Source organism: Esox lucius, chromosome 12, assembly GCF_011004845.1.
Source record: "Esox lucius isolate fEsoLuc1 chromosome 12, fEsoLuc1.pri, whole genome shotgun sequence".
Classification (NCBI taxonomy): Eukaryota; Metazoa; Chordata; class Actinopteri; order Esociformes; family Esocidae; genus Esox; species Esox lucius.
In genome coordinates, this window is record NC_047580.1 from 10014693 (window position 1) to 10027842 (window position 13150).

The 13150-nt window shown below is 39.7% G+C and overlaps 1 protein-coding gene across 1 annotated transcript; it reads right to left on the reverse strand.

Annotated features, from left to right (window-relative positions):
- Positions 1–475: 475 nt before the first annotated feature.
- Positions 476–7785, reverse strand: LOC105013980 (keratin, type II cytoskeletal 8). Its single transcript, XM_010875895.4, has 9 exons — positions 7424–7785; positions 4108–4316; positions 3872–3932; positions 2914–3009; positions 2537–2701; positions 2223–2348; positions 1352–1572; positions 1153–1199; positions 476–951 (listed from the first exon to the last, which is right to left on the reverse strand). Exons 1-9 carry the CDS (start codon positions 7685–7687, stop codon positions 854–856), a joined length of 1287 nt encoding a protein of 428 aa, XP_010874197.1. The 5' UTR covers positions 7688–7785; the 3' UTR covers positions 476–853.
- Between the last annotated feature and the right edge of the window lie 5365 nt (positions 7786–13150).

Below are 13150 nucleotides of genomic sequence, written 5' to 3' on the forward strand. Positions count from 1 at the left end.
TCTGGTTTATCACACTTGTAAATACCTAGTTGTCTGATTTGAGACTGGAATATATAGTTAGAAAAGCCCCCTTTTGTAGCAAACTTTATTACCCTGTCTGCAAATAAAAGTAATTGAACTGTTCTCTTGGTGAAGGTCTTCCTTGTTCGTTTGAGTTTACGTGTTATTTTCCATTGTGACCCATTTTCGGTCTGACACACTACCCAAGACATTGATACCTAAATAGGCTGTAACTGGCACTCTGTTAAAAACCGTGCTGTCCTGCTGTCCTACGCAAGAACGGAATGAAGGAAATTAAGATGTCTGTGGACATCTTGGTAATATTTCATCATAGAACCGTTGCAACTGAAGTAAGAAAACTGTTTACATTTCAACAGTTGGTCACAAACACAATAAAGTAGTTGTCATTGGTGTAGGAAAATTTAAATTGTTGAAGAGAAACACGTTTGAAAGTACACTTCAGGATCTTAAGCAAATTCTTTGCATGAACTGAGTTTAATTGCATGAACTGAGTTTAAAATGTTACTAATTGTGCTCATGAAACATTTCCTCAGGGCTTTTGTGCAATTGTTCACACACAAATGGATAATGTAGCACGACAAAACGGACTGTTCCAGATCTTCTGCGCTGTTTACAAAACTACTGGCAGAAATTATACAAACCCTCTGGAGTACACTTTTATTAATGAAGATAAAGTATTTTGTCACCAAGGAAAAGACAGCCATGTAGTGTTATGAAAACTATACAAGACATTGATACCTAAATGTGCCCTATTTAAAACATTACTGAAGCAACTTCAAGTGTTATATATGCAGCTCTTGAGTCATGTCGCGTCTCAAAAACAGATTGTTTTTCACTGGTATGATGTGGAAGAGTCTTTCAATTCCACTGTCTTGATGACGATAGGGGAGGAGCATGTGGGCAGCTGGTATCTGGTCTCCGGCATGGTGTCTGAGGGGAGATTTATAATGATTCCCTAATCCCTCTTCATGATAATTACCACACATTTCTTTTCTATCATAAAATAGTATAATCCTTTGTAACAAGGGTTTAAGATTAATGAATGTGAGGAAAAAAAGCTCACATTGGAGAAAATGGTGGTCAGGACAGTTTTCTATTACATCTTATAGTTTAGGGAGAAAGAAAACTTACAATGGGGCTGGATGGAAGATATCTTGATGATTGATTGTTGTCCGAAGCTGTTGGCAGAAGAGGAAGCGAGAGAAAGATCATCATACAACTAACGTAATATACATGTTATTCATTTTATGAGCTGTCTTTGCTAATAGCAGAGGAGCTGGTGATAGTGGAACACATATTTGAGATATTTGAGTCCTTCAGATTTCCTTACTTGGTCTCCTCTCCCTCCAGCAGTTTCCTGTAGGTGGAAATCTCCATATCCAAGGCAAGCTTGACGTTCATCAAGTCCTGATACTCCCTGATCTGACAGGCCATATCCCACTTGGCTCTCTGCATAGCTGCCTCCAGGTCATTGATTTGAGTTTTGGCATTTTTCACGACTGTCTCTCCGCGGGCCTCCACGTCGATTATCTGTCTCTCTAGGGCAGTGTTCTGCAGGATTAAGGGGGAATATGTCCATATTTGGAACCAAAGTAAGAAACTCGTAATTGTTTGCTATAGGCTATTATTGTAAGCAGGGCCAGTTGTAGGCATAAGTGACATAAGCGGTTGCTTAGGGCCCCCAGCCGCAAGGGTATGCTAGGGGCAGGGGGCCCCACACATCATTTTGCTTAGTGCTCCCAAATGGCTACAGCTGGCCCTGATTGTAGATCATATTTACCGTCTTTAATTAGAGGTAACAATATGCATTATTGTGTATGTGATCTATGTACTTAAGGTAAGCATTTAAACACTGTCATCCTCTGTCTTCTGTGTGTGCTGGTCTAATTATATGCCATGAGTTTCTCTCCTTTATAAGTTAAGATATGGTTAATTTGAATGTGTTCTGAGCATTCCACCCCAACAAAAACATACCCTACTGGTAGTTCAGCCTAAGTGAAACAATGTTTCAGCATTCAAATGTGCTAAATTTGTGCCATTCCAAACTTGAAATAATGATGGGGTGACCGAAGCAGAAACCGCCAAGCCTAGACCCACAGTACTCATCAATTATAGTGGCATTCTGTTCATTCTGGCAGTATGATTATGACAGTTTTCAGTTATAAGCTACATTGCTCCGTCCAGTCAGGAGAGGTTCTCACCTTTCCCTTCACGACCAAAATGTCATTCTGCAGTCGGCTGATCAAACGGTTCAGCTCAAAGATCTCAGCCTTAGTGTTGCGCACCACTTCAGCAGCCTGTCCAGCCTTGCTGACCAAACTGTCAACCTGACGTGGGCAGAGACAAACACAGCCAGGAATGCATTAGGAGGTAACAGTCTCACTTTCCACAGAAGTGGCATGTTTACAAAGCCCTGTATTTAGAGAGGTTTAATGAACGACTGTTTGACCTGCTTTACGGCTGAGCCGTCAAAATGTTGTCTTTGCTCAAACTCTAACCCATGTGACCTCCTCACCTTGGTCTTGTACCAGCTCTCGGCCTGCTTTTGACCGCGGACTGAGATATCTTCATACTGGGCCTTAACGTCAGCAATTGTCTGCTTCATGTCCAGGCCACGGGAGTTGTCCATCTCAACCACCACAGAGGTTTCCTTCACGCTGGACTGCAGCTCAGTCAGGTCCTATCACAGGAGAACATTAAATTATTGGGAAAGGGTCTCAAGGGTCTTGACTGACATTTTATATACAATATACTACATATACTGTAATCTCTATAGTGCTATATACAGAGTCTGTAATATTTAAAGATTAAAATTGTTTAATTATTTATGAATTAACCACAAAGTAGTATAACAAATAAAACATATACATTTTAGATTGAACACTGGCTTACCTGTTTGTACAAGACCTTCAAGAAGTTGATTTCATCTACCAGTGCAGACACTTTCTGCTCTTGATCGAGCTTAGACAGAACACCAGCATCCACATCCTAAAGGACATCAGAAGACAACATCACGTTAAGAGAAAGACCTGGCATTAAAAATACAGCTGGCTATGGGGGTCACAGGTCATTTTTAGAGTGTGCTTCTGTTGTCATTTTAAATTGCAATATCAGTAGACTTTTGGGAATAGACAACAATGATTTTTTGTGCTCTTTGTAGCTATTTGATCATTTGTTCTCCAATGTTTCTACTCTGACCTATTCATTTGAACTGTTTTGTTAAGTTTAAATAGACTGTGACTCTTTCTGAGTGTTATCAAATAATTTAAGGATATCTTGCAGGTGGTTCTTATCGAAGGAGTAGTTTTTTCTCAATATCAAGAACAAAGGGGCCTATTCGATGTTCACTGAGGAAACTGATAGGTTTATTGTCTGGAAGAGTAGCCTTATATGGTCAATTAAACTATATACACTTGAGCTTATAATATGTTACATTTGATTCCTGTAACCAATAGCAGAGCACATTCTGATGCAAAACTATACAAAAACAGATTCACAAGTAGGTTTTAAGAAAAGGATTGACCAGTGCTGTTTTGTCTGCTTGGTTTTGCATCTATGTCATGTCTGCATTTCATAATTTGGAGGCTGACATGACCTTTGCTCATTATTAAACTCTCTTTAACTCTTCACAGCCTTCCATAAAACATTGAATATCCGCTTTCTCCTAATCTAAAATTATTGCATTACCGACCACATAACTACATCTTTCACACTGAGGTAGCAATTCAAACTTTACTCAAATCAAAAGCCACACCCTAATTATACAACCGGAGGGAATCTGGGTACTCTGTACAATAATTGTATGATGCTATTCTACACCAGTGTTAGGACAGGGAATGATATAGCATACCTTTTTCAGCAAAACAAATTCATTCTCCAATGTGTTCCTCTTGCTGATTTCATCTTGATACCTGGAACAAGCCAAAACAAGAGAATAGATATTATAAAAGGGCTTTCCGCCTCTGGGTTTGGAGACCTACGGTACTCAGGCTTTTAACACAGTACAGCATACATAACGTCCTGCATGATGATGACCTTGACACAATGTGCTCAAAACACAGATCGCCAACCAGATTCTGTTCTTACTTTGTTCTGATGTCCTTAAGGTTATGGTACATTTTCTCTTTTTCAAGGTCCATCCTGATATTGTCATTGTTGACTTGGTCCAGTTGTTTCTGCAGGTTGCTGATGTGGGCTTGGAACATGGGCTCAATGTCGGAGGGGCCAGTCATCTGATCCTGCATCAGCCTCCACTTGGTCTCCAGCATCTTGTTCTGCTGCTCCAGGAGTCGCACCTGTATCACAAATTCACAGTGAGTATGAATACCTACATCGCCTTGAGGTTCCCACCAGTACTTTGTCTCTCCAAAAGCCTGTGACATGGTTTTGGTTTGTTTGGCTCTGTATTCCTGCACTTCGAAGGACACATGACTGTGACGTTAAAGTGCAGACTATCAGATTTAATTTGAAGGACACATGAACGTGAGGTTAAAGTGCAGACTATCAGATTTAATTTGAAGGACACATGAACGTGAGGTTAAAGTGCAGACTCTCAGATTTAATTTGAAGGACACATGAACGTGAGGTTAAAGTGCAGACTATCAGATTTAATTTGAAGGACACATGAACGTGAGGTTAAAGTGTAGACTATCAGATTTAATTTGAAGGACACATGAATGTGAGGTTAAAGTGCAGACTATCAGATTTAATTTGAAGGACACATGAACGTGAGGTTGAAGTGCAGACTATCAGATTTAATTTGAAGGACACATGAACGTGAGGTTAAAGTGCAGACTATCAGATTTAATTTGAAGGACACATGAACGTGAGGTTAAAGTGTAGACTATCAGATTTAATTTGAAGGACACATGAATGTGAGGTTAAAGTGCAGACTATCAGATTTAATTTGAAGGACACATGAACGTGAGGTTGAAGTGCAGACTATCAGATTTAATTTGAAGGACACATGAACGTGAGGTTGAAGTGCAGACTATCAGATTTAATTTGAAGGACACATGAACGTGAGGTTGAAGTGCAGACTATCAGATTTAATTTGAAGGACACATGAACGTGAGGTTGAAGTGCAGACTATCAGATTTAATGTGAGGGTACATGTGTAACCATATCAACATGTTTATACATGTTCCTCTCATTTTAGGGTGCCAAAAGTGTTGACAGATCAACATTATTTTTCAGTAAAATAGTAATGTTAGTACCTGGTCACTTATCTTTTGTATGCAATGCTTCCTTGAAGTCTGCAAGCACTATCCAGTTATTTTAAAGTCATTTGGTTGTACAGTATCTTAGCAGACAAGATGTTTCTGTACAGTTCAGGTTCATCCCTGCTGCAGCTGTTACCAGTTACATTATAACTGAAGATGACTGAGACAACATCAGTTAAATGTTCATCTTTGTCTTATCTGTCCACAATGCCATCTCCTAAAGAAGTACTGTTTTGGATTTTACTAGTGTTTTTGCCCCGTGCAGTCAAGCCTCTGTAGTTCAGCTAGAGAGGTTTTCTGTGGATGGCTGAGGCTGACTCATCCATGTAAGTGATCCTGTTGGACCATTGGAGTTTTTCCTCATTATGGTGAACATCGTTTGGTCATCCACTGTGGAGGTCTTCTTTGTTCGACCAGGTCATTTGCCAATGCTGACCTCACTTGGGCTAATGTTGTCCTTATGTTGTCAGATCCAAGATACAGAGTACAAATGTAAAGGTCTAAAATCAAGACTAATCATAAACAACTCATATTACATAAACAACGATACAAATACACCTGCGTTCAGCTTCAGCTGTGATAATATTTGTCCAAATATTATTAGTAGCCTACCAAAAAAAATTGGCATGCTGTTATTTCTAAAAGGTTTATGTAATATGACATATCAAAATTGAAGCTAGAGTGACGTAATAATTGCATTTCACATCTAAAGTGCTGGAATACAGAACCAAAAACTACAAAAATAATGTGTATATGTCCAAATATTTCATTGTATATCATACAAAAGAAACTGTGGAATCTATATTTAAACTTACCTGACCATAACCCAAAGAAACATACATTTTCCCTTACCCTAACTCCTTACCCGAATTGTAACTTGGGGTCAACCTGTAAACCCAACCAAGCTAAAAGTATACATTTCCTCATGAGAGATGTCAAAATGTCCACAAATGGTCACATTTGGTTTGTTTTACTATCCTTGTGAGGGTCCCAACTAGGATAACAAAACGTGAACACACATTTGTTAGTGGAAACAGACATGTTCCATGTTGGCACCAACTGAACCTAGTGGGACCAATTGGTCAGGTTCTACTATATGGGGACTTTTGGTCCCTACATGTAAATTAAAACCAGGAACACACACACACACACCCACGCACACTTTCAAGGAAAGACATTCCAAGAGGTATTAAGAAGTAATTAAACCTGTTAGTCACTTAACAAGAATTGTATATACCCTTCTGGTAAGCAAGCAAGCAAGCAAGTTTATTTATATAGCACAATTCATACATCGAAGCAATTCAATGTGCTTTACAAAGAAAAATATATGAAAACAATAACATAAAAACAAATACTCAAATGAAAACATCAAAGCAAATACAATAAGAAAATAGATTAAAAGTGGGAAGCTATAAGGCTAACGATTAAAAGTGGGAAGCTATAAGGCTGAACAGTGTGGTTAGGTTTAAGTGCTCAGTCATAGGCACGTGAGAAGAGAAGTGTTTTAAACCTGGATTTAAAAATGTATACGTTTGGGGCACATCTAAGATTCTTTTCCATGTTTAGTTTGGACTCTGGGCTCTACTAGCTGACCTGTGTTCATGGATCTAAGAGCCCTGCTCAGTTTATATTCTGCAAACATCAGAAATGTATTCGGGTCCCAAACCATTCAGAGATTTCTAAACTAAAAGCAACACTTTGAAATCTATTCTGTAACTGACTGGAAGCCAATGCAAAGATTTTTTAACCGGAGTGACGTGCTCTGTTCTCTTGGTCCTGGTTAACATTCTAGCAGTCTTTTTTGGGAGTCCAGTTAAGAGGCCATTACAGTAGTCAACCCTTCTAGAGATAAAAGCATGGATGAGCTTCTCTTGGTCTTTTTGGGACATTCACAATCTACCCTGGTTGTAATTCCAGAACTGACAAGGTAAAACAAAATCTCTCATTATGCCCTTGAGTAAAACTTGTACTGTATATATAAGCTATGCTTTTAGATTGCTGTGAATAAGAGCATTTGCTAAATTACAAAAATATGCGTTTTAGGTAACAGTTTAATGTGAGTAAACTACTATATGGTCACAACTATATGGTTGTGATGATATCATTACAATCATCACAACCATACTCATTGACTCTTACTCGAACTCACTTCTAAAAAATCTACCTAATTTGTTCAGTACCTTGTCAATGAAGGTGACAAAGCGGTTGTTGAGGTCCTTGATCTGGTTCGTCTCATTGGTGCGGACTGTCTGGATGCTGGGGTCAACCTGCAGGTTGATTGGTGCCAGCAGGCTCCTGTTGACGGGCATGGCTGTGATGGGGCCTCCCATGAAGAAGCCACTGCTGCTGGTCTTCAGGCCGATTCTGGAGCCCTGAGACATGCTGCTGAAATCTAGCTTGCATTGATCGACTGTCTCCAGGCGATTCTTGGTCCTCAAACTCATGGTGATTAGATGTGTTATTGTCTTATGATATGAATGCTCTTTATAAACGCATGGTGGAACAGGGTGGGGTCAGGGTAGAGTGTGTCTTTTGTGAGTGTGAAAATGAGATAGTGAAGGTATGTCACTTCTCAGTGTGGAAGAACCAGTTAGACGCTTCCATCGTGATAAATTCCATTCCTCCTCACCTTGGTCACAATCAGGTTGAGCCTCAGTACCTGTTTTGTTGACTTGCTTCAGAAGAAAGGTGATAAGTAGTACTATCAATCATCAATCAAACAAATGTATATTATTAAGCTCTTTTCACATCAGCAGTTTTCATAAAGGGCTTATTAGCAACAGTTTTGGACATGTTTCCCTCAAAAAACAAAAAAAGGAACCAGGCAAGCCTAGTTCAGCCAGCTCACGATCATAAGGGATGAATGTTTTTACCCTCGCTGGATTCAAACCGCGGTCTCCCATATGACAGGTTGTGTCTTTAACCACTATGCCATTGTGCTATATGTGTGCCAAGTGTTGGTATGGCGTCTCGATATTTGATCATTTTGTCAAACATTAACATGACGCCAAGTTTGAATATTTCACTTAACACAATTAAGTATTGTGTTAAACTGACTAACGTTTCTTATTAAGTTTACTTCCACCACAAATAGCATCTATGAACTATATGGCTTTTGCCACTGGCCGTTTTAACAGCTTATTAGCCAGTAATAGGCCTACTAGTATCTACTAACTTACTGCTTAGAATAGTCATAAGAATTGAGCGATTACTAGCGAGGCTGAAGATGAACATTACACTGCCAAATATATTTCAATTCATGGCACAAAAATGTTTGTTTTTCTTTCATTTGTGAATTACATTGATACAATTACTATCAGTATAGGTGACGATAACTGACTTTTTCATAGTGAAAAGATGACAGAATTGTGGAAACCCCTGTTCTTTTATTGCCCATTGGGGTTGTGATCTAAATTACCCCCAAAAAGCATGCATGGATTCGTATTTTGAAATTCCACCAGAAATAGTTGCAATATAACTGTAAAACATTTTATTTTAGGCTTACTATAACGTAGCTACTGAAGGTTGTAGCCAGTTAAGTTTTTGTCTATCCTGAACAAATCATAATGCATAATTTGTTTGACTGTGGCAAGGCTTGAACACCGGTCCCCTGCAGGGCGGTCCGCTTCTCTAATCACTACGCCATTTAACAAGGGATAGACAGTAAATCACTCACTCAGAGACATTTGGTCTTCTAGGCCGGCTCCGCTCACGCGGTCCGGCAAAAAAGACTTATCAGTTGAGAGTGGCATCTATAAAAAATAAATGTTACAAATAAACTCACAACGAAATAGTGCATTCCAGTCTGCAAGGAGATGCTCCACCCCCTTGATTAGCATGGCTGTTTGCCAGTTGTGAAAATTGTTGCACGTGCACAGTGTCACCATGGCTGTTGAGGACTACAGTCACCTACATCAGTGTCAATGTCACCTGTCTCAGTGGTCGCAGATCCTGCCTGTCTGATTCAGTCGGTACATCCTGTTCCCTAAAAGAATGGGGTGTTATGTCTCTTTCCCTTTCAAAGCAGTTTCAGCTGTTTCTTTGCTATTTCCGTATAGTTGGTTATTATACAAATTATGGTGTGTGGAGGGTGTTTGAAGTTAACTCCAACGTAAGTTAAAACAGAATATGTTCTCTGAAACACCCAAAGATGTTTTGAATCTGTGTACTAGTGCATGTTTTTAAGAGTGTTGTGAAAGCACTTTTTGGGGGATTTGGAGCATGAAAAGGCAGCAAAAATACACTAAACAGTCTTTTTAATTTAATGTTTTGGTTAAATATGTGTTTTATGGCCTTTGATTTATATTATGAGTCTATGAAGTTTGTAATTTTATTTAGCAGATTTCTACTTTTTTTTACTTCCAGGCAATCCTGGAAGTGGAAACTGAACATCCAACTTCTGGATCAGTAAGATGGTACATTTCACCAGAATTCCATCAGAAAACATACAAACACAGCCACAATTTTAAATATTATTCTAGGGTGAATTTAAATTCAGCAAAAACGACACAAACCCCTAAATGTGTAACATTATGTATGTGTAATGAGCAGAACATGTTATTTCAGAATGTGGTAACCGAGCGGTTAGAGCATGTGACCAGCTACTGAAAGATTGCTAGATCAAACCTTTAAGCTGGCAAAGTAACAAAAATCGGTTGTTCTGTCACTGAGCATGGCAGTTAACCAGTTGCTCCCAGGTTGCTGTAAATGAGTCAGTAAACTGGTGAAATAAGGGTAAAATAATAATACAGTATGGCACTCTGTCCAGTAAAAAAACTGTGAGCAGCTCTGTGTTCAATGTGGAGTCACAGATTTGGCTATTTTGATGTTATGCCTTTGAGAATTAAAGATTAAAAAATTATGATTCACAAATGTGTTTAATTAAGGTCATGTGATTCAGTGTCTCCATCTGCCGCCCACAGGAGATAATGCAATCCAGAGTTATAGAGGAGCCACATTTTTTGGTATGTAATGGCTTTGTTGATAGCATATACAGTGGGGCAAAAAAGTATTTAGTCAGCCACCAATTGTGCAAGTTCTCCCACTTAAAAAGATGAGTGGCCTGTAATTTTCATCATAGGTACACTTCAACTATGAGAGACAAAATGAAAAAAAAATATCCAGTAAATCACATTGTAGGATTTTTTATGAATTTATTGGTAAATTCCTTGGTAAAATAAGTATTTGGTCACCTACAAACAAGCAAGATTTCTGGCTCTCACAGACCTCTCCACTCGTTACCTGTATTAATGCCACCTGTTTGAACTTGTTATCAGTATAAAAGACACCTGTCCACAACCTCAAACAGTCACACTCCAAACTCCACTATGGCCAAGACCAAAGAGCTGTCAAAGGACACCAGAAACAAAATTGTAGACCTCCACCAGGCTGGGAAGACTGAATCTGCAAAGGTAAGCAGCTTGGTGTGAAGAAATCAACTGTGGGAGCAATTATAAGAAAATGGAAGACCTACAAGATAATCATTGATAATCTCCCTCGATCCGGGGCTCCATGCAAGATCTCACCCCGTGGGGTCCAAATGATCACAAGAACAGTGAGCAAAAATCCCAGAACCACACAGGGGGACCTAGTGAATGACCTGCAGAGAGCTGGGACCAAAGTAACAAAGGCTACCATCAGTAACACACTACGCCGCCAGGGACTCAAATCCTGCAGTGCCAGACGTGTCGCTCTGCTAAAGCCAGTACATGTCCAGGCCCGTCTGAGGTTTGCTAGAGAGCATTTGGATGGTCCAGAAGAGGATTGGGAGAATGTCATATGGTCAGATGAAACCAAAATAGAACTTTTTGGTAAAAACTCAACTTGTCGTGTTTGGAGGAGAAAGAATGCTGAGTTGCATCCAAAGAACACCATACCTACTGTGAAGCGTGGGGGTGGAAACATCATGCTTTGGGGCTGTTTTTCTGTGAAGGGACCAGGACGACTGATCTGTGTAAAGGAAAGAATGAATGGGGCCATGTATCGTGAGATTTTGAGTGAAAACCTCCTTCCATCAGCAAGGGCATTGAAGATAAAATGTGGCTGGGTCTTTCAGCATGACAATGTTCCCAAACACACCACCCGGGCAACGAAGGAGTGGCTTCGTAAGAAGCATTTCAAGGTCCTGGAGTGGCCTAGCCAGTCACCAGATCTCAACCCCATAGAAAATCTTTGGAGGGAGTTGAAAGTCTGTGTTGCCCAGCGACAGCCCCAAAACATCACTGCTCTAGAGGAGATCTGCATGGAGGAATTGGCCAAAATACCAGCAACAGTGTGTGAAAACTTGTGAAGACTTACAGAAAACATTTGACCTCTGTCATTACCAACAACGGGTATATAACAAAGTATTGAGATTAACTTTTGTTATTGACCAAATACTTATTTTCCACCATAATATACCAAAAAATTCATGTACAATGTGATTTTCTGGATTTTTTTCTCATATTGTCTCTCATAGTTGAAGTGTACCTATGATGAAAATTACAGGCCTCTCTCATCTTTTTAAGTGGGAGAACTTGCACAATTGGTGTTTGACTAAATAATTTTTTGCCCCACTGTATATAATGAAGTTTGAGCAAAGGAAATTGTGAAGAAATGGACGCTTGCCTGCTGAGCTGTATTGCTTCCTGTGTCCCTCTTAGTTTTTTGTGCTCTTTTATTATACAGTACCAAGTAAAATGAATGAGTAAAAGATGGTCAGAAATAATGCAACTGAATTGTAAAACCATATGTGGACTTGATTGCAGAAATACTGAAAATGATTGCATACCAGGTCTTGTTGAAACTCTCCTCAACTGCTGACTCTCCACTTTATGACATGAATGTTATGCAGTTAAAAAAAAATATGTGAATTTATCTGTGATTTTTGGAAACTGGGGGATTATATGGTTTGGCCTTCCAGAGTGTGCTGGAGAATAGCTGTCAGGTGGTGGAGTAACTTATTTTCCAATTATGAAAAAAATGTATTACATTTGTTTGTAATGTTGTGTATGGGGGGGGGGGTGGGGGGGGCTTGTGTGGGGGGTAATCGAGCAACAACAATCAAACAAGATCAGTAAATATAGCTGAATAACCTGTCTGAAACTATTATTGCTGTCATTGTCATGAACATTTGTGCATCAAAGGCACCTTCGAGAGGCACCTACAAAGAAAATATTCAAAAAAAAACAAAACAGCAAATGAAAAGAATGTAAACAAAAGACTAATAGCATTAGGTTTAAAATTGCTGAAAGTTCCTGAAAAATGTATTAGGGAGTAGCACTCGACATCACCTAGATCACACCCATAATTCATGAAAGTATGCTCATTGGCACGGTTAAACAGTAGCCGGGTCCAAACTTAAGCCAACTCAGCCTGATCAGACTGTTATCTGTGTAGCTTTTAAATGTAAGCTTACGGGATCAGTAGGCTGTGCAAGGCTAAGACATCAGTAAATAGGGACTGAAACTGTGGTTGTAAATGCACATTCGATGACTAACGCTTGTGTATGTTTGGCGTTCAAGAGAACTGTACAGGCCTGGATGTTTGACCCCTGCAGTGAGCGGGTCCATCGGCTATGCTGTGGACGGAATTTTCCTGGGATCGTTTGGGTCCACAGTCCCCTTTCAGGGCATGAGGTGTCACTGAAATATGTTTGATGAGTATGAAAATAATGTGGATCATATGACATTTGTAGTCACCAAATCTCAGCCCAATCTAACACCTAAGGGAGATGTTGGACTGACATGTTTGACAGTTCTCTTAACAACCATAATCAAAACACTAAATGAGGGAATAACCCCCCCCCCCCCCCCACGCACGCACACACACACGCACGCACGCGCACGCACGCACGCACACACACACACCCTTTCCCCCCCTTTAATTTTTGTCACCTGTCAATAGTAGTGAAGGGGTCACTTATGAAG

Coding starts and splice junctions, on each gene's coding strand:
- LOC105013980 (XM_010875895.4), bottom strand. CDS start 7,687: ATGAGTTTGAGGACCAAGAATCGCCTGGAGACAGTCGATCAATGCAAG. Junction 1,573..2,222: donor TTTTGGTCGTGAAGGGAAAG/GTGAGAACCTCT, acceptor TTAATCCTGCAG/AACACTGCCCTAGAGAGACA. Junction 1,200..1,351: donor CTGGAGGGAGAGGAGACCAA/GTAAGGAAATCT, acceptor TTCTGCCAACAG/CTTCGGACAACAATCAATCA.